The 17,622-nt window shown below is 39.2% G+C and overlaps 1 protein-coding gene across 2 annotated transcripts in view; it reads right to left on the bottom strand.

Annotated features, from left to right (window-relative positions):
* LOC122813124 (phosphofurin acidic cluster sorting protein 1-like) overlaps positions 1–17,622 on the bottom strand; it is a 3,500,289-nt gene that overhangs the window by 1,858,257 nt on the left and 1,624,410 nt on the right. For both annotated transcript variants that reach the window (XM_044085266.1, XM_044085275.1), the window contains exon 12: positions 17,177–17,292. In XM_044085266.1, the coding sequence (XP_043941201.1) occupies positions 17,177–17,292 (116 nt within the window). The remainder of the gene's footprint in view (positions 1–17,176; positions 17,293–17,622) is intronic.

Raw genomic sequence — 17,622 nt, 5'->3', positions numbered from 1 at the left:
TACCATAAATGTAGATGTTCGAGTGCTAATACAGCTGCAGTAATCACATATGGGTTCTCTGCCGTCAGGCGGGTCCTCGGTCGGCCGAATTCCAAAGTCTTGGTCCGGCATCGGTTGTTGTCGCCTTCTTCCCTGACGTCAGTGCGACAGGGGTATATAAGTAACAGCCGACGCCATGTTCTCCAGTCTTTCTTGCCCCAGATGTCAGGTGCCCCCAAAAGGAAGGCAATAGATAAATTATATATCTATATATATGATATATACAAGCAATGCAATGTTATCAAAAAAGAGTAGTTGCAAGCAAATACACCATATGAGGATAACCCAAAATAAGTTGTATGAGGAGGTGTTAGCCACTAGTCTTGTACCTAGAGGGGAAGGAGGGAGGGAAACCTGTACTGCAGCTGTATTAGCACTCGAACATCTACATTTATGGTAGGTACAAAACTGTAGTATGTTCATCGTGCATAAGCTGCAGTAATCACATATGGGTAGAATCCCAAAGCTACACACAGGGTGGTAGGCACTAGGTAGAACTGGGGTGAGCCAGAATGCCCTGCAACACAGCAGTAGCAAAGCCTGCTCTAGTTTTGGAATATAAAGGCAGGTGGTAGTGTCTTGTGAAGGTATGTACAGAACTCCAAGTGGCTGCCTCCAAGATATCTTTGGTAGGAACTCCTCTGAGGAAGGCTGTAGAGGTAGCTGTGGCCCTGGTGGAGTGTGGTCTGATGCCTACAGGGACAGATTTCCCATGATAGGAGTAACAAAATCGTATGCAGTGGCCTATCCATTTAGAGATTGTCTGTTTGGTAACAGGCTTCCCTTGAGCTCCTACAGCATAAGACACAAAAAGTTGTTGTGATTTCCTGAAAGGCTTTGTTCTGTCCAAATAGTAACGTAGCTGTCTATGGATGTCTAAGGAATGTAGCAGCCTTTCTCCTTTGTTTTGAGGATTAGGGTAAAAGGTAGGTAAGTGTATGGCTTGATTTAAAGCTACCCTGGATACCACTTTAGGCATAAATGACGGGTTGGTTCGAAGGGAAACCCTGTCCTGATGGAAGATAAGAAAGGGCTGCACAGCCATGAGGGCTTGTAGTTCCAAAACCCTACGAGCTGAGGTAATGGCCAGAAGGAAAGCTGTTTTCCAGGACAAATATTGCAAATCTGTTGAGGCAGCTGGTTCAAAGGGAGGCAATGTTAATTTTTCTAGAATGTAATTAAGATCCCAGGCTGGCACTGGTTGCTTCCTTGGTGGTCTTATATTCTTAGCCCCTCTGACGAATTGTCTTAAAAGTGGGTGAGAGAATAACAGTGGATCCGTGTTGAATTCTGCAGAAATGGCTGAGGCATGGATTTTTATGGAGGAAAATGAAAGTCCACTGTTCAGCAGCTCAGCTAGATACTGTAATACCTGTGGCAAATTCAGTTTTCTAGGGTCCTGGCCTTTTTTCTCATTCCAAGAGCAAAACCGTTTCCATTTTGCGGAGTAAGTCTTCCTATTAGATGGCCTTCTGGCCTCCAGAATGACATCCTGAACCTCTTTGGAGAGTAGGGTCTGCTGTGGTGTTAAGGAATTTTCCATGCAGCAAGATTGAGTGTTTTCAGCTGACTGTGAAGAGTTTTGTAGCTGTGCTGAGTTAGCAGAAGAGGCATTAGAGGTAGAGGCCAGGGAGGAGTATGTGTTAGGCTCCTTAGGAGTGGGTACCAGTGCTGTCTTGGCCAGTCTGGAGCAATCAGTATCATCTTCGGTCTGTCTGCTCTTGCTTTCAAGAGCACCTTGGGTAGAAGAGGCAGAGGTGGGAAGGCGTACACTGTCCATGCTGTCCAACTGAATGAAAGGGCGTCCACCATCCAGGCCTTTGGATGAAAAGTCCTTGAACAAAACTTTTCCAGTTGATGGTTCCTGTGGGAGGCAAAGAGATCTATGTCTGGCCTTCCCCATGCTTGGATTATCTTTGTAAACACCTGTGGATGCAGCTTCCATTCGTGTGGATCTGTCATATTTCTGCTTAGATTGTCTGCCAGCGTGTTTTCCAAACCTGGCAAGTACTGTGCTTGAAGTTCGATTTGCCATTCCAGAGCCAAGTTCCAAAGTGTCATGGCTAGTCTGCACAGGGGATATGAATGTGTTCCTCCTTGTTTGTTTATGTACCACATTACTGTGGTGTTGTCTGTTTTTATCAATAATTGCCCTGGATGCAGGAGGTCCTTGAATGCTGTAATTGCATTTATTACTGCTAGCATTTCTTTTTGATTGATGTGAAGGTGCTTTTCCTTTTGGGACCATTTGCCCTGAATGCACCTGCCTGTCATGTGCGCCCCCCAGGCGTAATCTGAGGCGTCTGTTGTGATGACTTGATTTGCTTAAGGCTTGCAGAATGGGAGACCTGTGTTTGTTTGACATGCTTGGGCCCACCATAGAAATTCCTTTTGCAAACATGGAATTATTGGTATTATTGTTTCCAAATTGTGGCTGTGTTGAGACCATAGGCTTTTTAGGTACCATTGATGTTTTCTCATATGCAGCTTTGCACATGGGATTAAAAGAATGCAAGATGCCATGAAGCCCAAAGCCTGCAGGATTTTCCTTGCAGTAAGCCTGGTACAATTTGCTAGTGTTTTGAAGTACCGAGTTAGTTGCCCTTGTTTTTCTGGTGTAAGATAGGCCATCTGGGTGTTTGTGTCCAAGTTGGCACCCAGGAAAGTTATTTTCTGAGATGGTATTAGCCTGGATTTCTCTTTGTTGATTGTGTATCCCAGAGAATTCAGTAACCGTGTTGCATAAGCCAGATGTTCCAGAAGAGTGTGCTTGCTGTCCGCTTGGATCAGGCAGTCGTCCAAATAAGGGTAAATTTGTATCCCTTGAAGTCTGCAGTAGGCAATTACTGATGGCAGGCATTTCGTGACTACTCTGGGCTCAGTAGATAAGCCAAAGGGCAATGCAGAGAATTGATAGTGGATTGAACCTGCAAGAAATCTGAGGTATCTTCTGCAGCTTTGTCTGATTGGGACATGCAGGTATGCCTCCTTGAGGTCCAATGTTACCAGCCAAAACTCCTTGCCCAGCATGGGAAGAAGCTGCTGTAATGTGAGCATCTTGAATTTTGGTACGAGTAGAAATGTATTTAGGATGGATAAGTCCAAAATGGGTCTCCAGTCGGTTCCTTTCCTTGGTACCAGGAAAAGTCTGGAATAAAAACCTTGGCCTTGTTCGTGAGTCGGAACCTCTTGAATGGCTTTCATGTCCATGAGTTTTGTAATTTGTATTTGTGCCTCTGCCCTTTGATTGTGTGGCAGGTTTGGCATGCCTCTCATTTTTGGAAGAGTGTGAAAATGGAATCTGTAGCCTCTGTTTATTATGTCCAGGATCCATTTGTCTGTTGTGATAATATGCCAATTTCCTGAAAATAGTGCCAGCTTTCCTCCCAAGGGAGCTGCCAGCTGAGATTTGCTTGGCATGAAAAGGGGCAAGTCATTGGGTTTGCTTTCTGTATTGTTGTGCACTGTCTTCGCCACCTCTTGGTGCTTGAGTTTGCCATTGCCTGCCTCTATATGATCCTTGAGATTGTCCTCTGCCCCTTGAGCGCCTGTATCTACCTCTTTGGGGCTTGTCTGTGGCTGGAAAGGACCAGTTTTTTGTAGGCCAATTTCTACTAAAATGAGGTGGCTGTACCTGTAGAAAAGCCTTGACAGTTTGCATAGATTTAGCTTTTTCTTCCATTTTCCGTAGTATCTCCTCAGCATTAGTACCAAATAGCACATCCTTTTGTAAAGGAGCATCTAGTAGTTTAGCTTTAACATGATCAGGCAAGCTTTGTTCTCTAAGCCAGGCATGTCTACGAATGACTGCTCCTGTAGCAGTGGCTCTACTTGAGGCCTCTAAGGCATCATAACCACATTGTAAGGTGTGTTTATCCACTTGTTCTGCACTATGTATCATATCCTGCAATTCCTTCAAATCTGGTTGTTCAGGTTGAGACATTTTGTTTCTTAATTGAGATAACAGAAACTGCTGATATTTAAGCATATGGAACTGACAATTTAAGGCCCTCATGGCTAGGGTGGTCGAGGTGTATACCTTTTTCCCCCACCTTTCTAAGGATCTAGATTCCCTTTCGGAAGGTAGTGGATTCTTGGCAGTAGAGGCCTTCATTCCCTTGGGGCCTTGAGAAATGGTCTCAGGGTCAGCATTATGGCTTTTGAAAAGAAATTGGTGAGAGTTAGGGACTCTGTAATACCTATCAGGTTTGACTGGTGCAGGAGGCAGGGAATCCGGATTGGGACAAGCCTCCGAGTAAACATCATCAAGTATGTCCAGGACAGGAGGAATAGCCAGAGGTCTGTGTTGAGGTAACAAAAGAAATTCCCTAAGCCTTTTCTTGGAATCAGAAAAGTCTTGGCCTTCCCGATGGAAGTGCTCCCTCAAGGTGTGCAAGGTTTCCCCAAAAGAAAAATCCTCTGGGGGAGATACAGAAGGAATGGACTGTTCTGCATCAGAATCTTCATAAGGGGAGTATGAGTGTTCCTCCACATCAGAATGTTCTGAGAAAATGGAGCCCTGTTCAGAAGAGGGAGAGTCTTCCTCCACTCTGGGTCTTTTGTCTGGAGGGGGTTGGGAATCCCTGATATAGGAAATTAAATCCTCAGCCATTTTAAGCATCTGCTTTTTAGGCATGGGGCCTGGGGAAGGGCCCTGTGCAACAGACCTCTTGGGATGCATGGCTGATTTGGACTTAGTGAAGGCCTTAATGGAAAAGGAAGAAGAGGGTCTAAATACACCCTGGGTGGAAGTGGACCTGTCCACATTAGGAGGCTCAACACTCACAGTGGTTTTGGTGGTTGTAGGCTGAGTTAGGGCCAAGGTACCAGCGATCTCGGGTACAGAAGACACCGCCAATGAAGTGTCATCGGTAGTCAGGGACTGCATAGGCGTCATGCTGAGAACCGGACCACGTGCAGCTGGTTTTGGCGTGGTGTCGGTGGAGACTGCGGATCTCGTGTGCCGGTCCTTGTCCTTTCGTTTTTTGGACAAAACGGTAGTCGGAGTATCCGACGACATTTTATAATCAAAGGCTTTACCAAAATAATGTTGGGCGAACTCCGCCCGACGCTTAATAGTGCGTTTATTGAAAGTAGCGCAAAAGCGACAGCCCAAGACGTCGTGGTCTGGGCCTAAACAAGGTATGCAGAGGGAATGGAAATCCTTATGCGGTATTTGCTTCCCACAAGAAATACAATTGTTAACTTTGTCTGACATCGGTCTGAGGCAAGAAAAGTTTCCCCAACGGGGTACTTAGCTTTAAAGAAGACTTTGGTTTCCAATTTTTCGTAAATTCAGGAGCTGGCCGACCGGCACTTGTGAACTGCTTCTGCTTCGGGCACCGTGCGGCAAAAAAGACTGGAGAACATGGCGTCGGCTGTTACTTATATACCCCTGTCGCACTGACGTCAGGGAAGAAGGCGACAACAACCGACGCCGGACCAAGACTTTGGAATTCGGGCGACTGAGGACCCGCCTGACGGCAGACAACCCATATGTGATTACTGCAGCTGTATGCACGATGAACATCAGATTGTTGGTTAAGGAACTTTGAAAGAAATTCAGCCCTACACCTAACAGTCCTTGTATTAAAACGCACACACAGAAACAATAGCTGGGAATGTCGTGGTCTGGGCCTAGGGAAGTAACACAAAGGGAATGGAAGTCTCTGTGTGGGATCTGTTTACCACAATGGAGACAGTTATTGACTTTTTCTGACATGAGCAAAGGAAAGAAAAATGTTCCCCAATGGGGTACTTATCTTGTACAATGACACTGCTCTCTAGTGTGGACCATCCAACACACTTGAATACAGCTTTGGGCTCCGTGACAAGAAAAGATTAATATGAAGTAGGCTGGTTACCTTTATACCCAAACGTACTGACGTCAGTCAGGGCATCTGCCAGACTGGGAGCCAGAAAGAATTTTCTCTGGTAGTCGGGCTGTCTGAGGGTTTTCACAGCAGGAAATCCCAATAGTCAAGACTGCAACAGTGAAACACGAAGAACATCTTGTACTCCTTCAAAGAATCTTCAAAGGCCCACTTCCAATGATATTGAATATGTAATTGTAGTACAACTTAATTATTATGTCCCTTAGCTCCTTTTTTTATGAAAGCAATCCAGTCTTTCATACCGCTCTTATTTCCTAGCACCTACTGTGCTACCTCTCATATACATACATATGTTCACACTATATGCTGACATTAGGAAAATTATTCAATATCTAGGTTAGCAGATGTCTTCATAATGTAACCTATATATGTTGATTTCTACTGTATAATACTGTTTCAGCCAAGATTGGTATATTATCTTGTACAGTTCTTAGTGCCATAATTACTGTATTTTCAACATATTTTGTCAAGACTTTAATATTTTCAAAAAAAAATACTTGTATTGTTTGCTTCAACATCTTTGCTTATCTTTTATCAGTTGACTTACAAATGATTTGTATGGAAACTTCCTCTGGGATGCCACTGAAAATGTGACTTCCCATCTGGACAGTCAAAGACAACACGTATAAATAAATACATAAATTATGGAAAGCAGCTGAACTGAAAAAAGCTGAAAAAAGTTAAAAAGAAAATTTGTCTACCAATGACATTGCCATAGACCTCTCAACTCTCCCTATTTTGGAAGACTATTCCTATTTTCAAGCCCTGATTTACCCCTGCATAGGATGTCCCTATTTCTGGAGGAATGTCCCTATTTTCAGACTTGATTTATCCCTTCTGAAAATTTTCTGAATATCGCTCATTGCATGTGATTTTTGAAGCTGTCTAATACACAGAAAACCACACTACACTAGTGGCCAGATTATTTTAAAGAAAGAGGACACACATCTTGCATTGCACTTTTTTAGAAGCAAAAATAAACTACCTTGTATGGTAGAATTTTCCAAAAAATGTCTTTAAAATCTACACATTTTGCACTGTCTCTTTGATAATGTGCTTATATTTTCCATCATTTCTGTCACACTCTGTTTTTTTAAATGTGTTCTGAATTGTATCCCACATTCCTACTAGGAGCAGGAAGACTTATGTGCTATTTGGTGTTCAAATTTTATGCCAATTAGCTGTCCAGATTTTTTGGTGGATGTACCTATGCTTCACTACTTTTGTTCCTATTCTCAGTGCTTGCATGGTGACAGGTATGCTTAAAGCTCATTCTAGTGTACCTCACCTGCTAGACAGAGCTCTCGCACACCTACTCAGTCATCCTTCACCATGCTGACAACAGGTTCTTGAAACTTTTTGCTATGTGAAGGATATACATGACTTGATGGCAAGTCACAGGACAGTGGCACTGGGACGTTTTTACTTTGACAAAAAAGTCAAGACGAACTTGGAGTGAGGGTTGAAATCCCATAACATTAAGCAGACCCTATGCCAAGCATGAGAACTCTACGAGTGCCCCTCTAAGAATGCAGCATGCCAGAGTCTGACAACTCCTATGCAAAACTTGGACTCAATATTAGCAAGAGGGGCAAAGGAGCAATCTTCATCAACCATGCAGAGGTTAGATGATAATAAGGAGCTCACATTTACAGCAGACGTCTCATAACACGAGGATACAAAGCGTAAAATACAGAGGCATTTGAATACATAAAGATTAAAAATGGAGGCAGAACTACAGCCCTTAAGCTTTGAATCCCAAGCCCCTATCTTAGATTGTACCTGCCTCTTGGCAAGTATCCTTAAATTAAGTGCTCTATGAATGTTCCTTATGGCACTGTCCTTCAACTAGGCTTCACTAATTTTCATCTTGGGTATTTATGGATAATAATAACAGTCTGGAGTTCACAACTATGTTTGCGATGAAAGGTACTGATAAAGAATGAGTAGGGTGACAGAAAGGGAATGCAATGTGAAGGTCTGCAGCAAATAAATAGAAGCAGTAATGGCTGTGCTTTAGCACTACCACTTGGTATGAGTAAAGTGGTCATGTCCATTCAGCAGAGAAAGTCTCAAAAAGTCCAGTCCATGAAGCCAATAATTGGTTTTCTTTTCAAAAGACTTTATTAATTTATCACTTAACACATAAATATGCATTAACATAATAGAAAACAAGCCATAGTTAACATTGTTTCCATTTACAAACATTATAAATCACATATCTTTTTCTTTCTTTGTAACTACTACCATCAGTTCAACATTACATAAATTGCTGAGTTCTTGCCTTCCCATAAACCTCACTCCTACTCCTCCTGAAAATTATTCTGCATGTATTGTTCCCACAATTTTCACTTATTTCTATGTAATTTGCTCCTTCCGTTTTCTAAAATCCCTCCTCCAGTTTACTTCTTTTATAATATTCAGTAATTGAAATACAGTTGGTTTAGACTTTGATTTCCATTGTCTAGTAATTGCTTTTGGTTGATAAAAATATGCCTGATCAGCATACAAAATTAAAGGGACTATAAACGTTTTCACTGTGTCTAAATATCCATATCCATAAACAGCTTCTCAGCATTTTTACACGTGAAGGAAACCAAAAGCTGGATAAATGCCTGGTATACACCTCAAGCGAAAAAAAATGAAAAGACCAATGGTTAGACCACAGCTGAAGATAAAAATGGAATAATCCAAGTCATGAAATAAATCACTTGCAGCTTCACAGTAGTGCCCTTCATAAAACCAAAAGTTTTAACTGAGATGTAGTAGTCAAGGTAGGAAACGGTTCACTTGCAGTTTCACACCACTTTATTAAACAAGAGTAAGCGCTTTCGCGATCTAAGTCAGCTGATCGCTTCTTCAGACTCATAAAAACAGTTAAAACATTGGTATTTAAAATATGGTTCAACCAATGAAAACACATATAGAACTATGACATAGACTAATTAAAATTGCATACATCAGTACATTAATTTGCCTTATATTCTGCATAAGATGAAATAAAATATACATAAAACAGACACATTTTATGTAATAATCCATATTACTTAATGTTTTAGTGGTCTGGATTTTAAAAAAGGTTTCAAGGAAACAGCATTGTTCAATCCAGGAGACCTATCTGCCTGAAGTAATAAAATCCATCTTTGTTCTGCTTCCTCTACCTTATTGCTTATATCACCTCCCCTCTTACTTTTATTTATTATTTCTAAAACCATGAAATTAAAAATATGTTTCCTATCTTTTTCTTCCACATGTTTTGCTAAAGCACTTGTGCCTTTTTTATTTCTTATATCTCTAAGGTGTTCAAGGATACGTTCCTTTAGACACCTATTGGTTTTGCCTATATAAAAGGCATGACAGACAGTGCAGAAGCTGAAATAAACCAAATTTTGTGTTCTGCAGTCAGTATAAAAATCTATATCAATTATAAATCCTAGTGCAGAAATTGTACAGCATGTGACTATTTATATAATAAATCTACATATAAACATCCTACACTAGGATTTATAATTGATATAGATTTTTATGCTGACTGCAGAACACAAAATTTGGTTTACTTCAGCTTCTGCACTGTCTGTCATGCCTTTTATATAGGCAAAACCAATAGGTGTCTAAAGGAACGTATCCTTGAACACCTTAGAGATATAAGAAATAAAAAAGGCACAAGTGCTTTAGCAAAACATGTGGAAGAAGAAGATAGGAAACATATTTTTAATTTCATGGTTTTAGAAATAATAAATAAAAGTAAGAGAGGATATGAATAAGGTAGAGGAAGCAGAACAAAGATGGATTTTATTACTTCAGGCAGATAGGTCTCCTGGATTGAACAATGCTGTTTCCTTGAAACCTTTTTTTTAAAATCCAGACCACTAAAACATTAAGTAATATGGGTTATTACATAAAATGTGTCTGTTATATGTATATTTTATTTCATCTTATGCAGAATATAAGGCAAATTAATGTACTGATGTATGCAATTTTAATTAGTCTATGTCATAGTTCTATATGTGTTTTCATTGGTTGAACCATATTTTAAATACCAATGTTTTAACTGTTTTTATGAGTCTGAAGAAGCGATCAGCTGACTTAGATCGCAAAAGCGCTTACTCTTGTTTAACAAGTGGTGTGAAACTGCAAGTGAACCGTTCCCTACCTTGACTACTACATCTCAGTTACAACTTTTGGTTTTATGAAGGGCACTACTGTGAAGCTGCAAGTGATTTATTTCCTGACGTGGATTATTCCATTTTTATCTTCAGCTGTGGTCTAACCATTGGTCTTTTCATTTTTTTCTCAGCATTTTTAGCTGCACAACAGAAGTATTTTTAATCCACACTCCTCAGTACTTTATATTATGTTTCCATCCATATTTGAATTGCTGAACCAATTCTTATGTGGGTACATAATTTATGGCTATATCCTTTGTTTTGTTTCATTTACTTTACATCGCGAAAAGACTTGAAACTGTCTCAAAATGTTCCACAGCAGTCAGATTTCCTTTTCTGGATTTATCAGGTGCAAAATAATACCATCTGCAAAGAAAGCTAACTTTTCTTGATTACCATACAAATTAAATCCTTGTATTTCTGAGTCCTGTATTTTCTTTGCCAATAGCTCTAAATATAAAGCAAATAAAGGGGAAGGAGGACAACCCAGCCAAGTTCCAATGCTCAACTTATCAGAGAGAAACCCTCTCACTTTCATTCTTGCCACTGATCCTTCATATATCCTCATAACAAACCTTATTCTGCCAGGGAATGCAAATGCTTCCATTGCCCTAGTCATAACATCTCAGTTTACTCTGCTAAATGTTTCTCTACATCATGACTCACTGACAACAGTATCGTTTTCTTACATTTGGCTTCCCTCTGGATCATCACTGTTTGATTAATTCTGTCAAATGTCCACAAAACAACATTGATCCATATCTATCAATTTTAACCCTCCCCCAAAATCTCCTAAATATGCAAAATAATAAACAAATAAACACAGTAAACACATTTGCCCATGAACAACATAGCAAACATAACTACAAATAATGTAGTTAAAAAAATAACATTGTAAGATTAAGGACTTTCACTCCATACATGAAAAAAAATGAATTCAATATTATCAGCAAACACAATAGAATCAATCTGTAAAATAAACTTGAATCAAAAAACATAAATAATAATTCATATATCACATTATTATAATTACAAATCACAAACTTCATACATCATTTGTTACCCTTCATTATTGAAATTAATCATCAAAAATTAATTATTGAAACACAGGTAAAAATCATTACTAAAAATACTAATTTATACAAATGCTAATAAAAATTGTTTTACTTACAGTTACTTTTTTCCCCTTTCAGTGCTTCTAAACATTAATGACAAAGAACGGTATATGCTTTATAAGCTACCCAGAAAAATCAACAAAGATCCAGTCTTTTTCAGACACTTTTTCCTTGAAGCCACATTTCACAAATGTGACTGATGCTTTACAGTCTCCCATTTACTTACTAATTTCAGTGTTGCTGTTCCATCTCCATCTCCTAACACCAGACTCTGGTTCAAATCCAAGGTGCTCCTTATTCTTTCAGTCTACTCGTGCTTTTATCTTTCTCTCAAACATTTTCCTTTGAAATATCAGAAAAGGTTTTACTGGGAAAGTTTCTCTACACACTTTACTGTCAGAATGATGAGAAACAGAGTCCCCTTTTGCTTGCTGGCTCACTTTTTTGTTGGATAAACTTTTTTATTTCCTCCTTAGCCTGGTTTTGCACCAAAAACATCTTTGATCCTCCAGGAAAAAATACTCTGACGAAAGCTGAATATAGCAGCTTGAATGTCCCTCTTGACATTCCCTGATTGCTGGGATAAATTTGTTTCTCGTCTGCCTGGTGTATAGTAAATAATCATTTTCTACAAACACTCTGCTGTCTCCAATTTTTAATAGTTTGGCCTTCTGCCACAGTTTTGTCAGGATCACTCTTTCTAGTTGTATGACTGCATCTTTACTAATACACATCTTGGCTGCTTTCTTGTGACCAGGTTTGGTGGATATACTCAATGTGCCCTTTCAATTAACAAATCCTGCTATGGAACACCAGTCCAGCTGCTTATTTGTGCTTTCATAAAATTAATACAGTCTATTCCTTCCAGTTTCTCTGGTACAGCAGAAAATTTGTTTTATCTGTGCACTCTGTCTTCTAACTCTACTGTGTTTTGAAACAGCTCTTCTTGAGAATCCTCATACTCACCCAGCTTCTTCACTTCATCCTCTGATTTTTGCCATTTTATCAGTTCAACTGAACAGCCAGTTAAAGTTTCTTATAGTTTTCCAGCTTTTTGTTAAGTCAATATATTTCTTCAGTTTCATTTATTTTAATCATCTTTGAGTACAACTGATTCACTGTTTCATCTCTTCATCTTTTCTGGTTGATTTTCTTTCAGTTTTATTTTTTTTTTCAAATTTCCTCTTTGCTGGCATTCTGGCAGTGTTCTTACTAGCCAGTAACTGAATTTTACCCTCCAAAAACTGTTTTAATGGCACTCCTTTTTCTCAGTTTCTGTTTTTGCACTGGAAGACCTGAAGTTACACTGCTGATCAGTGTGTAGCTATCTTCCAACTACTGAAAGCCAACAAGAACAATCTTTGCAGCCTTATTCATCTACATTTTCTAAGACGCTGCTTAACCTTATGCTTTTTCTCCTTGTTCTAGGTTCCAGTTCTACCATATTTTCATATATCAAGTCTATCTTCACCTTTGCTGCAGTCATGCTTACTTTCAGGCTTTCGTTCTCTGCTATAAGAGTCTGCAACATGTTGAAGTACTCATCACTTCACCCATGACTTCATTGTTGTCTTTAATATAATCTTTTAATAGATTGTTGATTTTATGTGTCTCCGTGAAGGCATTCATAAATATTATCTTGTAATCTTTCCCACCTTTCCTGAAAGCTATCTCCAGGGATTCTGCCATTGCATTTCCCCTTCTGGCCAGCAACTCATTCTGTTCCTGCTGCAGCCTTTCATCTTTCCTTCCTTTCTTAGACAATCAGTCTGCTTCAAAAGTTCGATGAAGCCAGTCATGACCATTTCTGGACTCCAACAGGTGATAGCTTGCAGAACTGCACTCCCTCCACAGACAGTCCTGAACTGCAACTGCTGGGCCATATTAATTAATCTATTAGGGGAATTTGGTGGCACAGTGGGAACAGGCAAAATCATTTGACATTTAGAGACTATCTTCGTCTTGCAAGGGGGGTTCCTCTTACTTGGTAGCTGACCTTTCCTAAAAGAAGATGTGGGTCTGATGGGGTGACTGTACAATTCATCTACATTTTAAGGGCCTGTTTCTTGGTTTAGAAATCCTTAATCAGACCTTGGGAAGTCTGTCTAAGCAGAACCACTCTTAGAAGTGGGCATCCAGATGTAATGTCCAATCTTGTCCTTAAAGGAGGACAACCTAAGCCACACACTTGTGCAAAGACAAACATCTTAGTTGCTGCCCTTGCCATAAAGAGAGTCTGAAACATCAAAATTACAGTTGGACACATGGCAGTCTACTGTAAGCCCTCTGGTAAAGGTCCTAATCACCTGTCCCCAAAAATTAAAAGCTTTTTCAGTCTCTGATCAACCAAAGAAGACTGAAATCTGGACAGATGATACAGAAACAGAGAACACCTTCTTGCCCATTGTAACTAAGGTTTTACAGTACTTATTGGACAGTAGGGTGGCAAGATGCTGTGATATCTGAAATATATGCTGAAATGAAGAAACCATACATGAAATGGCCTGTTATGTTTACAAAGACTCAAAACTGCACTCATCTGGTGCCTTGCAGATGACATTGACCCTCAAGTGAGAAAAGAGAATAGAGTCTGTGAGCTTCCAGGCTCAAAAATGGCATCCTTGCTACAGCCTCCATGAATAGGATGACCCAAGACTGCTACTCCTTTTTTCCCAAATATCCATTAAGATGATATTTGAGAGAAGGCTGTGGGGCATCTTAGGCCACTCCATACTGGACTTCATGAGCTTGAAGGTTTCTCCAATGAAGGGCAGGAAAAATTTCTCAGCACAGAGAGTGTCAGGAGAAACCTTGTCTAAACTCATGTCCAGGATGAGATGGGGACAGAACTGTATTTGGTCTTTGCCTGTGGGACACAGTGTGGGACTGACAAGCAACACAGTTCTGGCAACATGGCATCAATGCTTGGGGATGTGCCTGTCAAAGGCAGTGCAAGGACTGGATAGCCATGCATGGGGCCTGGTGCTGGTATTATTCATGTTCCCTAAATGTACTTTCTTAGCACCTGTACAAACTAGTCCTGCTAGATATTAAACAACTATCTAACATGAACAACCTGTCCTGTGAGCCTGATGGGGGAGACCTTGGAAGTCTTTCCTCAACCTAGGCCATCAAGTCTTACTGAACCCAGGAGGAGCATGGAGAGAAATGTTCTCAGTCCAGATTGTGACTGAACATTGCTGGTGGACTTAAGAGACTACATCATAGGTGCATGCTTGTCATGGTTAAGTTTCAACCACTCAACCATGATAAGAGAGCTGCCAATCCCATAAGACGCTTTTCCAAAGATGCTTGCTAAAGTATACGTTTCTGGGACCTCTTGTCATCTGACAATGTGGAGAACAGGTGGTGACACAAAACCTGCAAAGCCATCCCAAGGATGGAGTTACTTCCAGTAGTTTGTAACTGATGTCTGCTTTACATGTCCAGTGTTGTCTTACAGTATTCCAGCATTAGCCTGAGATCACAAAATGGTCTCTACTATAAGTATCTGCACTACACACTCTCAACTGCAGTCAACTGACTAGATGCAAGACAGGCCAGACTTTCTTTCCTCCACTCTCTTCAGGTAGCTGGGCTGAAGTGCACCACTTAAACAGCACTTTACATTTTGTTCCTCTCTCAGACTGCAGAGATTTTGCTGATGTGGGGTTTTGGCATATGATCTGGTAGCCAAATGAACTCTTGGATGGCTTATAATGCTCAGGCCTTAAACACTGTAACTTGTCTACAATGAATGTCGGGATCAGGATCTAAATGGTGTAACTGGTAAAAATGATCTTGCAGTGATAAGGGCTAGAATGGACTACGCAAATCTCCTGGTGTAGTAAATAACATTGTGGTGTGTTATCAGGAGGCGTGTGTGTCCCTGAACACTAGAGTTGAAGCAAAAAATAACCCAGAATGGAGGTATCTGAGGGGATATTCTCATTATATACTTAATGTGGAAGGCTGCCAAAATCAGATCACAAAATTATCAGTATAGGATCAAGCAAATTTCTCTGATTTAATATAATAAACTACAGTAAATACTAAGGAAGTCAACATATAAATGCTTCAAACGTGCAAATGAACTAGCTCTGCTTTTAAATATTGGAAGCTTTTCTGTTCAATGGCCTTTTCATGTCACTGTCATCTATCAAACACAACTTACTAAAGAAAATCAATACAGAAACAAATGCTACTCTTTAGACTACTACTTAACAAAACAGTGTATGAAACTTCTCTGTGTAGAAGTTTTTCAATTCATATATATCTAGTTAATCACTGTATATTAATAAGATCAGATAATGGTAGTAGAAATAGCGAACTTAAACTCGTCCTAAGCCAAAATAATAAAAAATATAATTTGAAATATTATACAGAATTACTAAGTATTCAAAAGCAATCCAAGCAGGGTAGACAGTCTGTTTCCTGTAGAAAATCCTTTATTAAGCAGTAAAACACAGCCCATTGGTATACATGTTAACACATTTGTATCCCTTCCCCCATCAGTGTGACATTCGAACTGGTCTTGCCCTACTTAGTAGCTGTCATAATAATATAACCCTTATATACTTTAAATAAAATTAATAATGATGTGGTCTCTTATTAACCAGATTATTAAGTCTGTAATTTTATTTGAGACAATATACTACATGGTTGGAAATATATAAACCTTAGACCATTTGGCAATCTAAAAATAAATATAAATATATACATATACATTTTGCATGCAAAAAATCGATTGTGCAAATCATATTCTATTTCCACAACCTATTGTTAATAAAGATCTCTTTCGTCCTTCTAGACTTCTTCTGGTCTGTGTACAAGAACCTCAAAAAAACTATCTACAAAAATATTATTGTATAATTAGCTAGTATTGTTATGAAACATCATTCTAAATAAAGTGGATAAAATATATATTTTTAGATTGCCAGTGGTCTAATGTATATATATTTCCAACCATGACGTATCACAGAATTAATAACCTAGTTAATAAGAGGTACCATATCATTATTAATTTTATTTAAAGTACATAAGGGTTATATTATTATGACAGTTACTAAGTAGGGCAGGACCAGCTTGAATGTCACACTGATGGGGGAAGGGATGTGAATTTGTTAATATGTATGCCAATACACTGTGTTTTACAGCACAATAAACCACTCCCATACCTGATAAAAAGTATGTGTGTGTGTGTGTGTGTGTGTGTGTGTGTGTGTGTATGTATGTGTGTATGTATATAAATATATATATATATATATATATATATATATATATATATATATATATAGTAAGTTTGTGATGAAATGATTACTCTGTTGTTTTTGTTTTATTTGGATTGCTTGGATTTTTGACTGGAAACAGACTGTCTACCCTGCTTGGATTACTTTTGAATATTTAGTTGTTGTTGTATCTTTCGGCTTTTCCCGGTTAGGGGTCGCCACAGTGGAACTCCGGTCCGCTAATGATTGTCAGTAGATTTTTACGTACCAAGTTGCCAGCCCTGACGTACAACTTTCATCGAAGATACACCCATTCACGCATGTTTCCACACAGAAGACACTTTAGCTGAGAATCGAACAGGACAACGTCTTATTGTGAGGCGACAACGCTACCGCAGCACCACCATCGCGGTTACTTTTGAATATTTAGTAATTTTGTATAATATTTCATATTATAGTTTTTATTATTTTCTGACTTACAACAAGTTTAAGTTCACTACTTCTACTACCATTATCTGATCTTATTAATGTACAGTGATTAACTAGATATATCTTCCAGACGGAGAAGTTTCTTACACTGTTTTGTTTTTGGACCCACTATACTTGTTTAGTGGGTTGTTTGAGACTTTTGGGATACCACAGAGATTACTTGTTTTTTAGATTATTACTTATTTGCCTTTTGAGTCTATTCTAAATGATTTACATTAAAAGGGTAAAAAATAATGTTTCATTACCTTGGTGACACAGTAATCTGGGAATCTGTCCTGCAAATCTTTCCCAAAGGTGGCAGCTTATCAGTATTGCTTTCCAAGATGACAACCTCCGTATCAAATATTTCATCTTCAACTTCCTGTAAATCACACAATTAAATCAATTATTTCCCTTTGAGTTAAAAAAAAAATCAAACAACATCTCAGTTTTTCAAAGGAAGCCTACATTCAGAATGATGGATCTTTACTCTAACAATAGTGGGGTGAGGCTTTTGGGTGTGTAGGAGGGGGACAAAAACATGCACTCATATATGCACACCAGCTAGTTCCAATAAAGAAGTCTTATTAAAAAAAAAAAAAAGGCAAAGATAAACAATATTAAATATACTGAGAGTGGTGTATTTGATCTGGCAGGCATACTCTTTCAAAAGAATATCCATGAAAAACCTAGGGCAGGCTTTACTAAATGT

The sequence above is a fragment of the Protopterus annectens genome, chromosome 1.part1, assembly GCF_019279795.1.
Source record: "Protopterus annectens isolate FY-2018-M chromosome 1.part1, PAN1.0, whole genome shotgun sequence".
Lineage (NCBI taxonomy): Eukaryota > Metazoa > Chordata > Ceratodontiformes > Protopteridae > Protopterus > Protopterus annectens.
The sequence above is the reverse complement of the archived record's forward strand: the minus strand, read 5'-3'. Positions and strand labels throughout refer to the sequence as shown.